Below are 17,320 nucleotides of genomic sequence, written 5' to 3'. Positions count from 1 at the left end.
GGGAGTAAGCAGGGTTCATACAGGTCATTGAAAATGCTTGAATTGCAATGTTGTGTTTTCAAGGTCAGGAAAGTGCTTGGATTGTAGTTGAAGTGCTTGAAAATGTTTGCAATTCTAACTCTGTGTTGTGATTTATTTATTTATTTTTAATTTTAACTCTGCCAGGTTAGATTTCAAGCCAAAGCTACTTGCAGAAAGTTGACAGATTTTGAAAAAAAAAACTTTGTCAAAAAAATAAATTGGCAGGTGTTCTCAGGTCGACGCCAGGTACATTTTTTTCTTAATCTTTGGCTTGGTGCTCAGAAGAATGCTCAAACACCAAGTTTTTCTGTTCTCTTTTAATTTGTAAACTTTTTTGCCATTATGAAACATAATTTTAGGTGTTTAAAGCATAATACAATGTACATCATTTGCATAAAAAGTGGGAAAAAAAATCCTAAGTGTAAATTGTGTATAAAATTGCTGGAAAAATGTGAAAATGACCCTTATAAGGGCTTGAATTTGACCTTGAAAAATGTGTACGAACCCAGAGTAAAGGGGTTCAGACTTGGTGCAGGGTGGTCTTAATTGACGAGAGAAAAGGGAAAGAGACTGAAAATGAAATCCATGAAGAGAAGGAGGCCAAGTGTGCTGAAGCTGAGTGAGACAGAGCTGACACATCAGTGAGTGGGAGGATGCTGCATTCACTTCATCTTAGTCAATGAGCAGGTTCAACGCCAGATTCACCATCATAGTAAAGCCAGCAGTTCGACAACACTTAACTGGCATGAGTGTAATTATACCGCTTTGTGTATTTGCTGCTTACTGAAACGTGCTTATTATCACGCCAAACTCCTGAAATTTTGCAAATAGAAGATGCTTGATTTGACGTTAGCTCCCATCGCTAATATTCTCTCTCCTCGTTTCTCGCCTCCAGTGAGGACTCTGATGAGAAGCTCACCAAACCCAAAAATGACTCAGCAGGTAAGTGTGTCTTCTGTCTGATTAAGACGAAAAGGTTTTGCTCTGACGTCGTGCGAAACAGCTGGCTCACCGGCTCTCCTTTATATACGGCTGCAGATGACTTTGGCAGCGATGAAGAAGATAATGACTTCGGAGAGGAGGAGGACGAAGACGGAGGAAGTGACTATGAAGAAAAACGAGGAAAAAAGGGAAAAAAAGCCAAGGTGGAGAAGCCCACCAAGAGGACGCCGAAGAGGAAACGGGCTGCAGGTAACGGTCCATGTGCTACTCGCTCTTTTGACGCATTGTTTAGGAGATTAGACCAACAGCCAGCGCCAAACCCAATAGTCCCTTTTCCATCGGACATCTGCGCAAAACTTTACTAAAGTTGAAAAAACAGAAGTGCGTAATGTCGGTTTTTCCATTAAATCACAAATGTGATGATTAGTTTATTTACGAGAAGTCATTCCATAAACATGCTGACAAATGTAAAAATTTTTTTGATTTACAGAAGCGATCATTATTATTATTATATATTACCCATCTATCCCGTACTAAATTAAAAAATGATTGGGTTTCCTCTAGGGGTGTAAGAAAATATCAGTTCTGCAATATATCGTGATATTTCATTTCACAATACTGTATCGATATTAAAAAAGTACTGTATCGATATTTTTAGGTATTTATTCAAATGCAGATATTGTGGAGGTTCAGTTTTGTTTTTCTTTTTTGTTTATATTTTATTTATTATTATTTAACACTCTTATTGAATTATGTTAGTTCCTCTGTTGGGATTGCACAAAAATAATGTTCTGATGTTATAGCTGAACTAATAGAATATGAACATTTGAACAGGATCTTAAACTGTAATGTCTGTAAAACAGAATTTAAGTTTTAACGCAGGAACATTTTGTGATATAATATTAGATCCTGTTCTGATCAAATAAAAATACGTTTAGTATTTGTGTGTATTTCTGGTGTAATTCAATTCTTCAAGGAAATAATCATTTTAAAAAAAAAGAAAACTAAAAATTGCCTTTTTAACAGTACCATCATATATCGTACCGTGATCCTACTGTTGTGATTTGTATTGTATCGCCAGATTCTTGCCAATACACACCCCTAGTTTCCTTGTGTGTCCACACATACCATGCCATGTTTCATTTAAAACTTTTCTTCTTCTCTTGTTGTAACATTCGTCAATATCCGTTTTTTTGGTGGGCTGGTTTTGGCTCACGGGCCACATGATTGACACCTGTGCCATAGGGAGTCAGAGGCTAAAGAGCCAGAGTTTAAAGGCAGGTACAATAGTCATGTAATAAATACTTTTATTCTAACTGTGTTGTTACTGCAGTGACATTGGATTCTTTTTCAGATATCCCTATAGAATTAACAGCCACCTCAGTCAGAATGAGAGGGCTACTAACCTCTGATATTTTATTTGATTCAACTTGTCATTGCACATGTCACAAGTACAAAGCAACAAAATGCAGTCTGCATCTAACCAGAAGTGCTTAAGCAGTGATTAAATATTATATGTTACAAAATAAAATGGCATATGATATCGTATTTTACATATTATACAGTGTATACAGGAAGTGTGGTATGAATGCTATATAGTGTATGTCTACCTGAATATCTACTATGTACAGTAGTAGTGCAAATGGGATAATTACAAAATATACAGTATATGTACAGAATGTATATTTACACACAGAATATCCACAGAGAAGGGGCATTATCCGATAACAATTAGGAAATATTACCGATGTAAACACTTGTAACTTGTCATTTGTCAGGATTAAATTGAGGCAGTGTCTAAAATATTTTGTGGATTGAATTGTCGTGTATTGTTTTAGACCCACAGTCATAGAATGTCTTATATATCAGTCATCAAGAAGGGAAATGCACCATCTCTCCGGACAGGGGTGGTTTGGATCCTGAAACCCTTCTCGGACCGCTACTCGTATACTTAGAATTTTTGTGGCCGAAGGAGTAAAGCAAAGGTTTACAATCCTTACTGATTTTCCATTATGTCCTTCATATTCTAGCCAGTATGGCCGTGAAGCTGGCATTAAATTTCACTCTTAAGTGATATTAAAAAGTCATAAATATAACTCGTAGAAGCCCGGGGGGACCCTGTTTTTGTTGCTCTGGCTATATAATTTGTAGCAGAGCACATCAAGAAAGGACATGTTGGACATTTTCAGTGTTTCTATGTGAGGGTAGATCTTAGATTGGTGAGAAACAAAGGTTGTAAAATGAGATGTTTGTCTTTTACCGAATGAATTGAGTTCTGAACTGGAGCCTGAACCAACACGTTTGACCTCAAATGTTTAAATGCATCTGTTTAAGAGCGTTTTGACTCCCATTTGTTCTGTGTTTTGCATAAATGAGAGTTTATAATATACTAAGGCAGCATGATACAACCAGGTCATATCCTGAGCCTGGCCACAGTTCTGTCTGCGTTGCCATGGTAATGCTATGTGATGCTTGTGGCAATATAATGTACACATTCTATACATCCACATAACCAGAAGAATATCAGTCAAAACAGAATGCAACTCAAATAACAAGCATTTATGTGGGCAAATATCAAAAAGAAGCGAACATACCAAGACCAGCGTATGTCATGAATAATTTAATAAAATAGACAAATTTTGTAGCGCTAAGCAGATCCAATAGTACAAGTATTATTTCTCTGCTGCTAACACTCACTGAGTGAGACAAAGAAGAGTAAAAATAAAGGTCACAATATGAAGCGATGATAACGTATTAATAGGGCTGGGCGATAAAATGATAACTATATATATGTCGAGGCCCAAAACGGAATCTGTCGCAATTCAGAATCGGGCCAGAATGGAATTCCATTCTGGGCCAGGTTGAGTTAGGATTCCATTAAATTTCACTCTTAAGTGGTATTAAAAAGTCATACATTTAACTCGTAGAAGCTTGGGGGGGTCCTGTTTTTGTTGCTCTGGCTATATAATTTGTAGCAGAGCACATCAAGAAAGGACATGTTGGACATTTTCAGTGTTTCTATGTGAGGGTAGATCTTAGATTGGTGAGAAACAAAGGTTGTAAAATGAGCCCATTCTGGGCTGGCCCAGAATGGAATCCTATAGAGATTCCATTCTAGGCTGGCCTAGAATAGAATTCCATTCTGGGCCGGCCCGATTCTGAATCAGGACAGATTCCGTTTTGGGCCTCGACATACATATATATATATATATATATATATATATATATATATATATATATATATATCGCAAAATAACTTTTTACTTTAGGGGTGGCTGTGGCTCAGGTGGTAGAGCGGGTTGTCCAATAGCTGAAGGGTTGGCAGTTCGAATCCCGCTCTGTCCTAGTCAGTCCGCTGTGTCCTTGGGCAAGACACTTCACCCTCCTTGCCTCCAGTGCCACTCACACTGGTGTATGAATGTTTGGTGGTGGTCGGAGGGGCCGTAGGCGCAAATTGGCAGCCACGCTTCTGTCAGCCTGTCCCAGGGCAGTTGTGGATACAGATGTAGTTTACCACCACCAGAGTGTGAATGTGAGAGCAAATGAATAATGGGTTAATAATGTAAAGCGCTTTGGGTGTCTAGAAAAGCGCTGTAGAAATCCAATCCATTATTATTATTATTATTATTATTATTATTATTGTTTTCCTTGATAGAAATATGAGATATGCTTGACATAATTTCGATAGAATTCATTCATTCATGTCGTTTTGACAGACATAAGAACAGTCATTCATAATTAAGTAGCGCTGCACCGAACCAATCACGCTAGAGCCACGTCATGTTAGGTTGACCCACACAGCACAGACGTAAAAGCAGCGGCAGCACACGCTAATGTTTGGGCTGCAGCGGGAGATAAGGAGTGTTCCCTCAGAAAATGTGACAGAACTCGGGCGACCAGGTTAAAAGTAGGGTTGTAACAATGCACTTGTTTGTACCAAATGCTTTCGGTTCGCGGCCTTGATTACAGGGTTATTCAAAAAGAATGAATCGATTTCACAATATTTTAAAAAGGAAAAGCAATAGAAAACTCCAGCCAAGTCACAAGTATTCTACTCGCAATCAGTTTTTATTTCCTGTTTTACAAGTGTTCAATGTTGTCACCACCTGCAGCACGGGCAGCATCAGTTTCGATAAGAGATATCGCCCAGCCCTATGTGTTAAGCTATTTTTTGACTAACTTGGTTTTATATGAATGAAGCTTCTGCTGTCAGCTAATCCATTGTTTTGTGTTCCATTGAATTGATTCCAACAGGAAATAAATGGCCCAGGGTTTAACAAGTAATAGAAGTTTTCCACTCATACCTATGTATAAATGTATATGTGTAAATTCAATGATTTAATGATAAAATGACCATGTGGAAAGTTCTGTTTCTCTTTATTTATACACATCTTTATAACATTATGTATTAGCTGAAGTTATTTGTTTCATAGCCATGTCTTCTACCCAGTTTGATTAAACTCATCTAGGTAGTCTTAATGTGATCCTCCAGACTAGAACTGCATAAATCAAACATCAGTCTGTGCAGTTTAAAGATCTGATGTGTGTCTGCATTCAGGTGAACTGTGTAGAAGGTAAATACTTAATTCTTTTGATGAATTTATTTTTGTCTGGTTCAAGTTGTATGTTTGTATAGAGTTAAACATCTTAGGGTTTAAATACACATTTCAAAATAACCAGTAATATGTGCTTTTATTCCTGAAGACTATGATTGTGGACTGAAATCACAGTATTCTTCACAATAATCCCCATTTTATACCTTTTTCACCAAATCACCCGACACTAGTCCTGACAGACATTAACAAAAGCATAACCTCTTTGGCAGAGGTAATGCTATACTCCACAAATAAAAGCTGCTCACTCTAATTTAATTGTTTAAACCAGAAGTAGACCTGAGCTCCTCTTTTGTCTCGCCTGGTTGGAGTCAGAATTACCCGCTGTGTCACGTTCAATTACCTCAGTTTGTTTGTGTTGCCTACATGTAAATTTTCTTCCGTCTGTGTGAAAGAACACAACGCATCATCCAAATAATCTGTTATTGATATGAAGAGTGTGATATGAGCTAAACAGTAGAGCATAATATGAAACGCGTCACACTTTTGTGTTGTAACATCACACAGCCCACATTTAAATCCATGGTTATGATGACGAGTCATGTGGTGTCGAGCCTGTTCTGCCCTCATTATGTGGGTTTCCTCCAGTTTACTATGTGGTAAGGTTGGTGTCAAAATATTCGTGTGCATATGATAGAAATGCATGGATATTAGTCTATAGTTGTGCGACAAATATTTGTAAACTCTTGAATGAGTTCAGTCATACATAAAATGTATTGTGTGTATTTTATCCCATCAGAATATTATTGAATACGTTTTAACAACAAGAATTACAAACACAAAATGCAACTTTATGATTGTGCTTCCTGTGAAGGTAGATTTGTTTCTTTATTATTCAATCAAAAGAATAGTCACCTTAACAAAAAAATTCAATTAAACAAAAACTTCACTTCAATCAAAAAACCTTTTCCATCAAAGAAAAAAAGTGTTTGAATGCAAAAAATATTTGAGACTCAAAAATTTGCATTTGAACACTTAAAAAACAAAACAAAAAAACACTTCAAAACTTTTTTCAGTTGAAGGAAAAAATGTGTTCTGATGTAATTTTTTGGGTCTCAGATATTTTTTTGCATTCAAATACTTTTTTGAATGCAAAATTTTTTTTTATTTTTTTTGCAATTTTTTATTTTTTTGCATTCAAATACTTTTTTTCTTTGAAGTGAAGTTTTTTTTTGATTGAAGTGAAATTTTTTTGATTGAAAATATATATTTTTTTTTTACTTGACGGGTTATTTTTTTTTTTGGGATTGAATAATAAAGGCACAAATATCCTACCCATAATATGGCCCAAATACAAAAAAGATGACTTCAATCCGGGTGGGGGGGTTGTTATGTAAAGATATGCATTTATGTCAAATATTTGAGTATAGTTTTAATTTATTACAATTTTAATTTTATATACCTAATATTTGGAACCAATATTCACTTTTAAAGACTTTGAAAAGGTTCATTAAGCATCTTTGTGTTATTTATGCAATAAATTAAATTAATTTTTCAAAACAGATTAGATATTTTTTGTGTTTTTTGGCCTTTTGTGTTGATATAATAGGTTAAAGTGGAAAAAATAATAGGCAGATGAGATAGATGAAGTTGTGCTGAAAAAAAAGATAACAAACACGGGTATAGTAAATATTTCTTTATATAGTATATAAAGGCAAAATCAAATGTACTCAAAAACGGCCAAAATAGGCTCAGACCCCTAAGGGTTAATAATTGTGTCAATAATTGTTTTGGAAACCCCGTCCCAACTAACACGCATCTACGCCTTCAGAAAACCCTGATTATGGCCAATTCGATGCAGCTTGTCTACTTCCTTTTTGCATATTTGCCATAAATCGGTGCCAAAATGAAGTGAATGAGTCTAACACTACCCAACCCAACGCATCTGACAACAGCAGTGAAGTGAGTACGAAGCTGCGAGTCGTCAGAAGTCTGTTTGTGGAGCTTCAGTATGAGGCGTTAAATAGATTGCCCGTGTCTGGTTTGAGCTCATTACTGAACAAAATAGTGAAATGCTCAGACAGGTGGTGCCGCTTCACGCTGTATTGCCAGATGCTTTATTCTAGAGACGACGGTCCGCTGGGGGAGTCTGCCATGTTTTGGAAGGACAGACAGCGTTCCTCCCTAAATGAGTCCTGCAATGACGGGGAGAGGTGACATTGATGCTTTCACATAAAACTCAGCAGACCAGCAGCGTCGCATGTGTTTATTCCTCCCACATCCCCCTCATTTCTCTGACGCGCCACTTTGGCTTCTGGGAAATGGAGGGATGATGGATACGCCTGATCAGTTGAGACCGATCAATTCAAATGTGACCAGTTTAGCAAATGGATAAAGTTTTGAACAAGCTCCTCACTGTTGATGCATCACTCCATACCAGATGAATAATGAAGCGCTCCACTCAGTACGTTTACATGCACGGCTTAGTCGAGCTACAACTGAACTGTTTACGTGGACTGTTGTCTTCGACCCAGTCAACATGCACGGACTGTAAATGGAGGTTCAGGGTTCTTTCAGTCGCATTATCTGTGTCTCTTAGTCTGACTATTAAGGAAGTCATATGTCTCTAAACCCACTGTTCTTAGTCTGTGGTTCATTTATTTGTGTATTTGGACCCTAATAGTTCATACAGTTTGAATTTGAACCCTCCAGCTGCTGCAAAGCTATCTTTATATTCATTTTGGCAAAAATCCAGTGGATTTCTACAACCTGTTTTAATTCCTGCTTTAGTTGTTACGTTTTATAACTAGTTATGTCACAACATTTGTACATATAAGGTCCAGACTTCCGATGAACATTTCTCAGAGTATGACATAACTGTTTATCAGCAGCAGTGGTTGTAATCCATAGTGAAAATATGTCCAAACTTTGAGCTGATTACCTAAAATATTCAGTTGTTGGTTGAACTGGACAGAGCAGCACGGTCAGCAACTTGGAGGGGGCGGGGCCTGAAGGGCCAGTGCTCCAAACCACCTTTCTGGTGTCATTCCTCAGAAATAGCTTTGAAGATGGATCTGTGGAGTTGAATGAATGAAGAATTCAGACAGGCAGAGCATTTACAGTTTATGTAGACCACAGGGAAATGTTTGAAAATGCACAATTCCATTTAAAAAAGCAAAATGTCACTCCTTTAAAACTTAAAGGTAGGGTACGAGATGTTTTCCTGGAGCATTTTTTACTATATTTCTTAAAATCCCCTTCACACCCCGATTGCAACCAATTAATTAAATGCTCTAACACAAAAATAACAAATTTTAGTCACCTGTGAAATGGACAGGACCAAAAAAACACCATCCAATCATTTTAACTGGCCCATTGAAATGATTGAATGGTGATATGTGTATCAAACTCAACTGCCATTTGTCCCTCCCCCCTCTACAAGTACAATCCGGTACTCTGGAGGCGTGGCTTCGGGGGGGGGAAGTCTGAAGAAAGGGGTTTGGATTGTGTATTTTCAAAATGTAGCTTGCTCGAATCGTTATCCAGGATCTCCTACCCTACCTTTAAATTTTAGTCGAGTTAACACCTGTATAACACAATATTTCTGGGTTTGTTTGGTTTTTTTTTTGTTAAAGTATCATCTAAACCCACTGAGTGTGTGAGTGCAACATTTGGGTTGTTGAGCATTGTGTAAATTGGGTGTGTGTGTGTTTGTAGATGACAGTGATGACGACAGGGAAGTGAGTCGAAAGCGTACAGTGCGCCAGGCGGCCTCCAAGGCGGTGTCCAAACAGAGGGAGATCCTGCTGGGCGATGGAGGCAGCGAGGACGAGGAGCACGAAGACCAAGAGGAATCCTACCTGGACCGTACGTACAACAACCAAAGTCATAAAGCACCGGTTCATTTCTTTAGTCCCGCACCACGGCGCTAAACGGATAACCCTTGACCTGTGTTCGCAGCTGACGAGTCGGGCAGCGATGAGGACTTCATGGTGGAGGACGATGATGACAGCGACTACGGTCACTCCAAGAAGAGAGGCAAGAAGGTGATTCGACGGGGACGGACAGACAAGAAGGAGAAGAAATCCCCCAAACCCCGACTAAAGGCCACAGGTGAGACGACCCCACGCTCTGCTGCTGACGCCTCACACTGTAAGTGAAGGAAAACCAAACAAAGCCTTGAGATGTGGATCATGCATCAGGAGATGTCAAAATGTAAAAAAAAAACAAAAAAAACAACAACAAAAAACACATATTTATTGAGTCTTAAATCGTATTGGAAAAGTGCAGCTAAACATATTTCACATTTGATACACAGTAAGTCACAGGTAAAGCCTGGTTTTAATTAACTTATCAGCTCGCTTTGTAATGAAATATCCTTTAAAATGGGTAAGAACACAACAAAAATATTAGATTTAGATTTAAATTTTAGATTTAATGATTTATTCCGAACATGCAATGAAATTTGACATACGTGAACAAGTAAAACAGAAATAATAATAATAATACAAAAATCAACAATCAAGACAATCTTTAACAGAAAAACAGCTCAATAGTTTCATGTACATGCCCGAAAAGGGGTGGGAAGAAGTGCAACGATGTCCGAACAAAAAGTAGATGCTGCTATTTTTGACTTGGGTGGCCTTAGCCTCGTATGGCCTTCAGGTTTAGGCTTTATACCAGGCTTTTTTTCTTTTTTTTTTTTTTTTTTGCATGTATAGTATTTAATTCATACTTGTACAACATACATACTCTCTGATTTCCTGTGTCCAACTGCTCAGACAGGCAACATGTTACCAAATATTTGGTGTATTTGTAGATCCACTGTGATCTGTCAGTTATAATCTACATATATAAATAATAAGATGAAGCGTAATATTGTTAAGAAATTGCAGGTGGTTCATGAATGTTCATTTCACTTTTTTATTTCTTCTGGGAAAGAATAATTTGTAAATAAACATTTTTATTATATAATTTTACTTTTTCGCACTCAAACAAAGAGAAAAATTTTGAGTTCTCATCATTTATCGGTTATTATGTTATTTTTCCAGTCCGGCCTGTTTGAGATTACATTGGGCTTGATGGCCCTGAACTAAAATGAGTTTTCCACCCGTGGTTTATTCATGAAGTTAATGGAAGCGTTTCTCATGTCACTAATCCCCAGCTTCCCCCTTTTGTCCAAATATATCGTATTTCTGGCTCTTAAACCTCTAGAACGTAACACTAATATTCTAAACTCCAGATTTAATAGTAGATCTCAAAACACTGGTGATTTTAACCCACTTCTGTTGCACAGTCTGTGTCCATATCACTGGTGTCTGGTTGACTCTAGTGTCCACTGCTTGTGCTTCTTGTAATCTGCACAGGTGCATTAGAGTCTGAGGCCACAGGTAACAGGTGTTTTAAGACTAACAAACATGGTTCTGGGTGTTTGTATCACAGGTGTCAAACATTAGATGTCACTTTTTGCAGCGTACTTTAATTTTAAAACACATACACAACATACAGTGTGCGATATAAAGTGTATAACTGATGCACATAGAATAGGGGTGTCAATTATACAGCCCGCCAATACGGTCCAGTCTGGCCTGTGGAATGAATTTGTAAAATACAAAAATTACAATGAAGATATTACCAATTGAGGATTTTAAAATCATTTTAGTTCAGGGGCCAGATACAGATCAATGTGATCAGTAAAATATGATCATATAACAGTTCCAAGTTTTTCTTTTTTGTTTTAGACTAAAAAAAAAGGAAAATTACATGGAAATATTTACATTTGGGTGTTTCTATGAAACTGGTCCTGAAAACAAGACATAGGGGCTAAAAATTCACACCAAATGTAGACTAACGCTATGAAGCAAGTTTGGAAGCACTTTGAATCTATTTTAAAGATAAATATTTACTGAGATAAAAGGTAATCTAGTTTTCAGATAAAACGCATTTTTATATTTTAAAATATTTTTTTAATACAAAAATCCATGTGTAACACAATAAAAAGGACAAAAATTACGTGCTACTATTTTTTTTGAAAATATTTTTAGTCTCCCACAAGTACATTTTTGGAATTGAACTAATTATTCAAGGCAGAGTGTTTGACAAAAATGACCGCTGTTGAAAAATCACTCACGATTTATTTGTGTTTAAATGGGCAGGTTCTGCATGTAACACCAGTGGACACAATGGTTCCACACCAAACGTGGAATGAGACTGAGATTCATGAAAAACCTTTATGTCTGGATTAGAAAAACCACTGGGCTCATCAAATTTCACACAGTGTCTTTATTTATAGTCTATAGAAGACCATTTACAGACATGTTTTCAGATCTAATGCACTGACACCTAGGTAGCTTTAATGTCCATATTTGGGTCCTATTTTTGGCCCAAATATTTGATTAAAAATTCATCAATTATGGGATGGCTCAGAGCAAGAGTATACATTTTTTTTTGCATTTATCTGAGGTCATCATTAGGTCCATCCTGGGGAGAAATATGTCTACATTTAACTTTTATTATTGGGTCTATAACGATACCAAAATGAACCCAGTTTCATAGAAGCACCCATATGTAAACATTTTCATCGTGTAATTGCACTTTTTTTATTGTTATTATTTTACTGGTCCGGCCCACTTGAGATCACATTGGGCTGTACGTGGCCCCTGAACTAGAATGCGTAGGACAGCCCTGGTTTATATGTTTAATAATGACAGTAGTTTGTGTGTCACAGTGCAGTCAGGACACATAATAAAGGCTGGTAGGTTATCAGGTCGACGCAGCATCAGCGTTTGAAGTGATCGTCTGTGAATCCAAGTCAAAACCATTCCATCAGATGCATCATAGACGTGTAGTTTGACAACCCTTCCCCTCCCCTCCTCCCCTCCCAGTGACCCCCAGCCCAGTGAAAGGAAAGGGGAAGGGCCGTCCCAGCGCCAAGGCCCTGGAGAAGAGCTCACCCAAAGAGGAGGAGGAGGACGAGCCCGAGAGCCCCCTGGAGGAGGAAGAGGAGGAGCCCGAGAAGAAGGAGAGCTCCCCGCCCCCCAAGAAGAAGAAGGAGGCGGCGGGCGGCGAGGAAGAGGAGGAGGACGAAGAGGAGGAGGACGGCTCGGAAGAGGAGGCGCCTTCTGGAGAAGACTAGACGATGCGCTGCCACCGCCGAAGCCCATCCTCCACGTCTCTCTCTCTGTCTCTTCTCAGATTTTTTTGTTTTCTTTTGTTGCTCTGCGTTTAGAGTTTTTTTTTTTTTTTTGTTTTTTTTTTTCTTTCTTTGTTTTGTTGGTTTTTTTTTTTCTCATCCTGGTGGCCTGGCTCAACGGTTTGGACTTGGTGTGCTTCTGTTTTTTTGTGCGCGTTGTGTTTTGTTTGTTTCCCACCCTCCCCTCGAAGCACCGCTGCTGCTCTGCCGCTACACCCATCACGACCCCCCACGTTACTTTTATGAGTACCACTTTACAATAAAAACCACCCTTTAATATCTACACCTTTACTAATCGGTTGTCCTTGATAACGGTTATTAAGTCGTGATACACAAATGATTTAGGGCTCAGTATCAGGTCACTGCTCTCATCTTGTTACTACTTATTAACCGTCTGTTCTGTTGCATCTCAGATCCAACTATTTGCTGGCGTTGCTTTATCTTGTCTTTTTTCTCAATCGGCACGTTAAACCTTTTACTAATTAGTTACTATTGTTTATAACCTGCAAAAAGGAGCCTTATATTAAAGATGAAGTCGACTGGTTTAATGCTGGCTGATGGAGAGAGGACAAAACCAAGGAATGCGATCTGAGGTTTAACAGTTAATTTAACTGCAGTTTTGGCGATTTGGCCTTTTTTACTATTGCGTTATTGTGGATTTTTGATGATTTACAACCTCGTTACAAAGGTGTTTGTCATCAGCTGTGTTTCTGCAAAATATCTGGCGACTTCGAGGCAAACTATGCGATGTTTTCGAATAAACGATGCGGCGTGGCGTCGTCAGAAGGGGGCGCTATAGCTGCTGACGTAAACAGATGAAGAAGAAGAACAGCGTCTGATTTTTCACAGATGAAACTGAATAACGACACTACTCATCACTACAAACAGCCTTATGGGAATATTTGCGACACTGAGCCATCACGAATTCAACGTTCAGTATGTCCAAACGTATCCTGTCTTAAAGTTCGATGCAAAATTGAGGGGTTTTTTCCTCAAATTTTGCCTTTTTTCGTAAACGTCGCTTACAAGAAACACGACGCTTGTAAAGTGGTACTGGTTCTTTTCTACTCTCGTCATGACACTAGAGCACGCTCCTGTATATTTTCTGTATTCTAGTGTACATTCTGACAGTGCCGTTAGTGAACATCCGTCCCGAGTCGTCACCGAAACCGACTTTTTCGTGTCTTTCTACTAATGGGAAATCAGCGAGCGCACACACAGGACCGCAGCCTCTTTTCTTCTCTTTGGTACTTTGTGCTTTCTTAAAAAAAAAATAAAGGAGCATGTTTTTACAGGGCGTCTGTGTTCTGAAAACGGTTCATTCACTTTCTAAACTTTCTCCTTGAGAATGGTGCAGACTGTGTCCGCGGCCTGTCTGTTCTGTGGGCTGAAGAGATGAAACAAATGCGTTTTTTTTGTTTTGTTTGTTTTCTGGAAGGTTTTTCCACCTGCATCCACCGATCAGTGGGTGTTTTTCTTTTCCTTGTTTTTTCTGATACTGTAGACTGAAGGAGGGCCAGGTCAGCGCTGAGTGTGTGCAGGAATTTCACTATCTGAGGTGTCGCTGTGTGTTTTTACGTTTCTTGTGTGGGTATATTTTCTTTTTTTTTTTTGTTTTTTTGTTTTTTCCTCCTCGTAAGCTGCACATGTGAAGCGGTTTCCATTGTACGTTGGGCTTTTAAATTATGCTACGTGAAGCAAAAAGAGAAAAGGAAAAAAAAAAAACCTGGCTCCGCCCCTTTTTCCTGCATCTGCATGGCCTCAGCATCTTAACATCTCAACCCTTTGTGCCAGGCGACCCTAAACTTTTTTGTTGTTGTTTTGTTATTTTTTTTTTTTTAAGAATTGCAAGAAGAGATGTCTGTTTTTTTTTTTTTCCTTTTTTTTTTTTTTTTTCCTTTTTTTTTTTTTTGAGAGTCCAAAAAAAAAATGATTGTTGTTTTTCTCCTGTTGGTTCATTGTTCTAATTCTCTATTCAGATTTTTTTTGTAATGTTTGTTTTTTAAGAAAAGAAATAAAAATGTATCTTGATTTTAAAGAAAAAGCCGACCCTATCCAGTCTGTTCTGCCTGACGACCGGCCTGCGAGGGGGCCGGCCGTCACCCCCCCCACCCACCTACCCACCTTTTCCCTCCCTCATGTCTTTTTCTTTGAGGCCCCCCCCCAATCCCTTTTCCTCCCTCCCAGTCCAATCTGCTCGATGGTCAATTTTGTTTCTCTGAGCTTTCTGTTGCCCATATTTAGAGATATTCCATATATGTAGGGGTGTAGTCGTACCGAGGCTCAGAAAAGATTCAAAAGACGAGGCGGCCATCTTCGTATATATACCCAGAGATCAGCTCTAGGCATTCATTTGTCTATTAATGCCTTAATTTTCATTGAGTTCCTGTTTCAGTAGTGCTCTGATATCATCGTTCGGAGGCCTGAGAATGTAATCTGTCCTCATGTTTAGGTCTCTGCTACAAGCTCAAAAAAAAAAAAAAAACAGAAGAAAAAGTTTGGCTTAGAATCACAATTTGTAAGACGAGCAGACCATCCGAAGCCATAAACGATCTCAAAACTAGTGATTTGGAGATCAGGTGCAGCACTTGTGAGATTGTCCTTCTTTTTGTGATAAACAGTGTTTGATGTCAAAGCAAAAAAGACAAAAAAAAAGAAAAAGAACAAAAAGCTGGAATTGTACGGAGCCCCTAAAAAATCATGTACGAAGAAGATAAACAAATTCGTCTTGTTTGTACAGGTTTTTCTTGCTCGAACAAGAAAATAAAGTATCACCTTTAGGGGCTCCATAGTATTGTGATCTTGGGAAATTAATTTTTAACACCTCCTTTTGATCAATCCCAAGGCTGCAATATAAAGTAACTGTCCTGGACTTTCACAGGTCAGGACACAAAATGAACCTAGTCTTTGGTTCGGAAGCACATTTGATTGTTTTATGACTCCTTAGTAGCAGGTTAGTGTGTTTTTTCTACGTTCAGGTCTCGGAAGGAGAAAAAAAAAATTGACTCCCGAACTTAAACTGTCATTTTAGGAACGATTGGATAATTTAAGGAAAAATAAATGTGTTTGTACAAATCTAAAAAAGCTGTGTTCGCAGTAGGAACAGATACTGTCAGCACCGAGGGCTTCATTCACAGGAGGCACATGGCAAAAGGCTGTGAATTTCTCCTTGTTTTCATCCATTTCTGATTTCTTCTGTTGTACTGTTTTGACTTTGTTTTCTATATATACCTTCAGTTGTACTGGCAAATGTAAATGTAAGCCAACTTTGTGATTCCTGCAGGAGACGCAGTGGAGAAGCTTTTTGTCAGTAGTGTGGAAAAAGGAACGCTGAACTCTTGAATCTTTTTGCATGTTGTGGAAAAAGGTGCGAAGCGATGATGATGATGATGATGATGATGATGCTGGCAATGGCAATATTGTGGTCTTACAAAAAAAAAAGTATTAACGACGATGTTGATAATGTTTTGGTTTCCCAGCTTCTAATAAAGGCAACCTACTTTTTATACGGATTTAACTACTTGTTTTGTGACGTTGAGCTCTGTGTGCTGTACATTTACACGGAAAATGTCTCACTTTTTAACTAATGTCTATGCAGTATTCATTCTCTGCCACTGGGGGGAGCTGTTTGCAACAACAAGCTGCATTTTTATAGTCAGATAACTCCTGAAATTATGTCATTCCCTTAATCACAGCTAATATCGTACAAAACACTGCATAATACAAGACTTCATTCTGTCATTGGTATTGAACAGATACTGATGGCGACACCAGACTCTATTTAGACCTGAAACGGTAAATAAGTTAAATGAAATGCACTAATTTTTTTCAAGTTTTTGTCCATTAGAGGTGCAGTAGACTATCTACAAACATGCAAAGCTCACATATTCATCAGAATACATGAATCATTCTAAAGTAGCTTTTTTTTAAAACAGCTATTAATGCAAAGATATCTGTTTTATAATGGGTTTAGACATAATTTACTGTCCATAGTCATGAGGGAAAGGAAAAAAAAAAAGCAGTGTTGAAGGAAAATCTGGAACATGGTCTACCCGGGTTTCTGCAGGTCGTTAAAAAGCATTAAGTCATTAAGTAGACTTTGTGAAAATGAAGGCCTTAAATTGCATTAAAAAGCATTAAGTTCAATGTCCAGAGGCATTAAAACATTAAATATGGGGGAAAAAAAGCATTATTATATAAACTTTTAATAATTTTGATCAAAAGTATAGTGTGATGATTGACAGGCGGAACCCTTTAATTGACTAATGGCCGATACAGTCACAACAGTGGATACTTGGAATGTAACTGCTGTGAGCGTGCTCATGCTGTGATGAAAGAGCGAAGGGAATATTAGCAAGTGTTGGAAAAATGGGAAAATCCAAGTTTCAGCAGAAGTGATTGGAGGAACTATTCAGAACCTGATTAAAGCCTGTCGACAGTAAAGTGTTAAAAAATATATATATATATAAAACTTTATCTGCAGTTGGACATGGACATTAAATTTGTTTAAAGTGGCATTAAAAAGCATTAAATTAGATTTGCCGATACGTGCAGAAACCCTGTGTACGTTAAAAAAGTTAAAGCTTTAAAATAAAACTCCATGCATTTAAAG

At 38.0% G+C, this 17,320-nt stretch overlaps 1 protein-coding gene across 1 annotated transcript in view; it reads left to right on the top strand.

Moving 5' to 3' along the window:
* Positions 1–16,214, top strand: part of nucks1a (nuclear casein kinase and cyclin-dependent kinase substrate 1a) — a 43,702-nt gene extending 27,488 nt beyond the window's left edge. The window contains exons 4-8 of the mRNA XM_030134363.1: positions 917–963; positions 1,060–1,212; positions 9,234–9,383; positions 9,477–9,629; positions 12,401–16,214. Coding sequence (XP_029990223.1) covers positions 917–963; positions 1,060–1,212; positions 9,234–9,383; positions 9,477–9,629; positions 12,401–12,651 — 754 coding nt within the window. The 3' untranslated portion in view covers positions 12,652–16,214. The remainder of the gene's footprint in view (positions 1–916; positions 964–1,059; positions 1,213–9,233; positions 9,384–9,476; positions 9,630–12,400) is intronic.
* Positions 16,215–17,320: the final 1,106 nt, after the last annotated feature.

This window comes from Sphaeramia orbicularis, chromosome 5 (genome assembly GCF_902148855.1).
Source record: "Sphaeramia orbicularis chromosome 5, fSphaOr1.1, whole genome shotgun sequence".
Taxonomy (NCBI): Eukaryota; Metazoa; Chordata; class Actinopteri; order Kurtiformes; family Apogonidae; genus Sphaeramia; species Sphaeramia orbicularis.
Note: the sequence above shows the minus strand (reverse complement) of the source record. Positions and strands in the feature narration are given on the sequence as shown.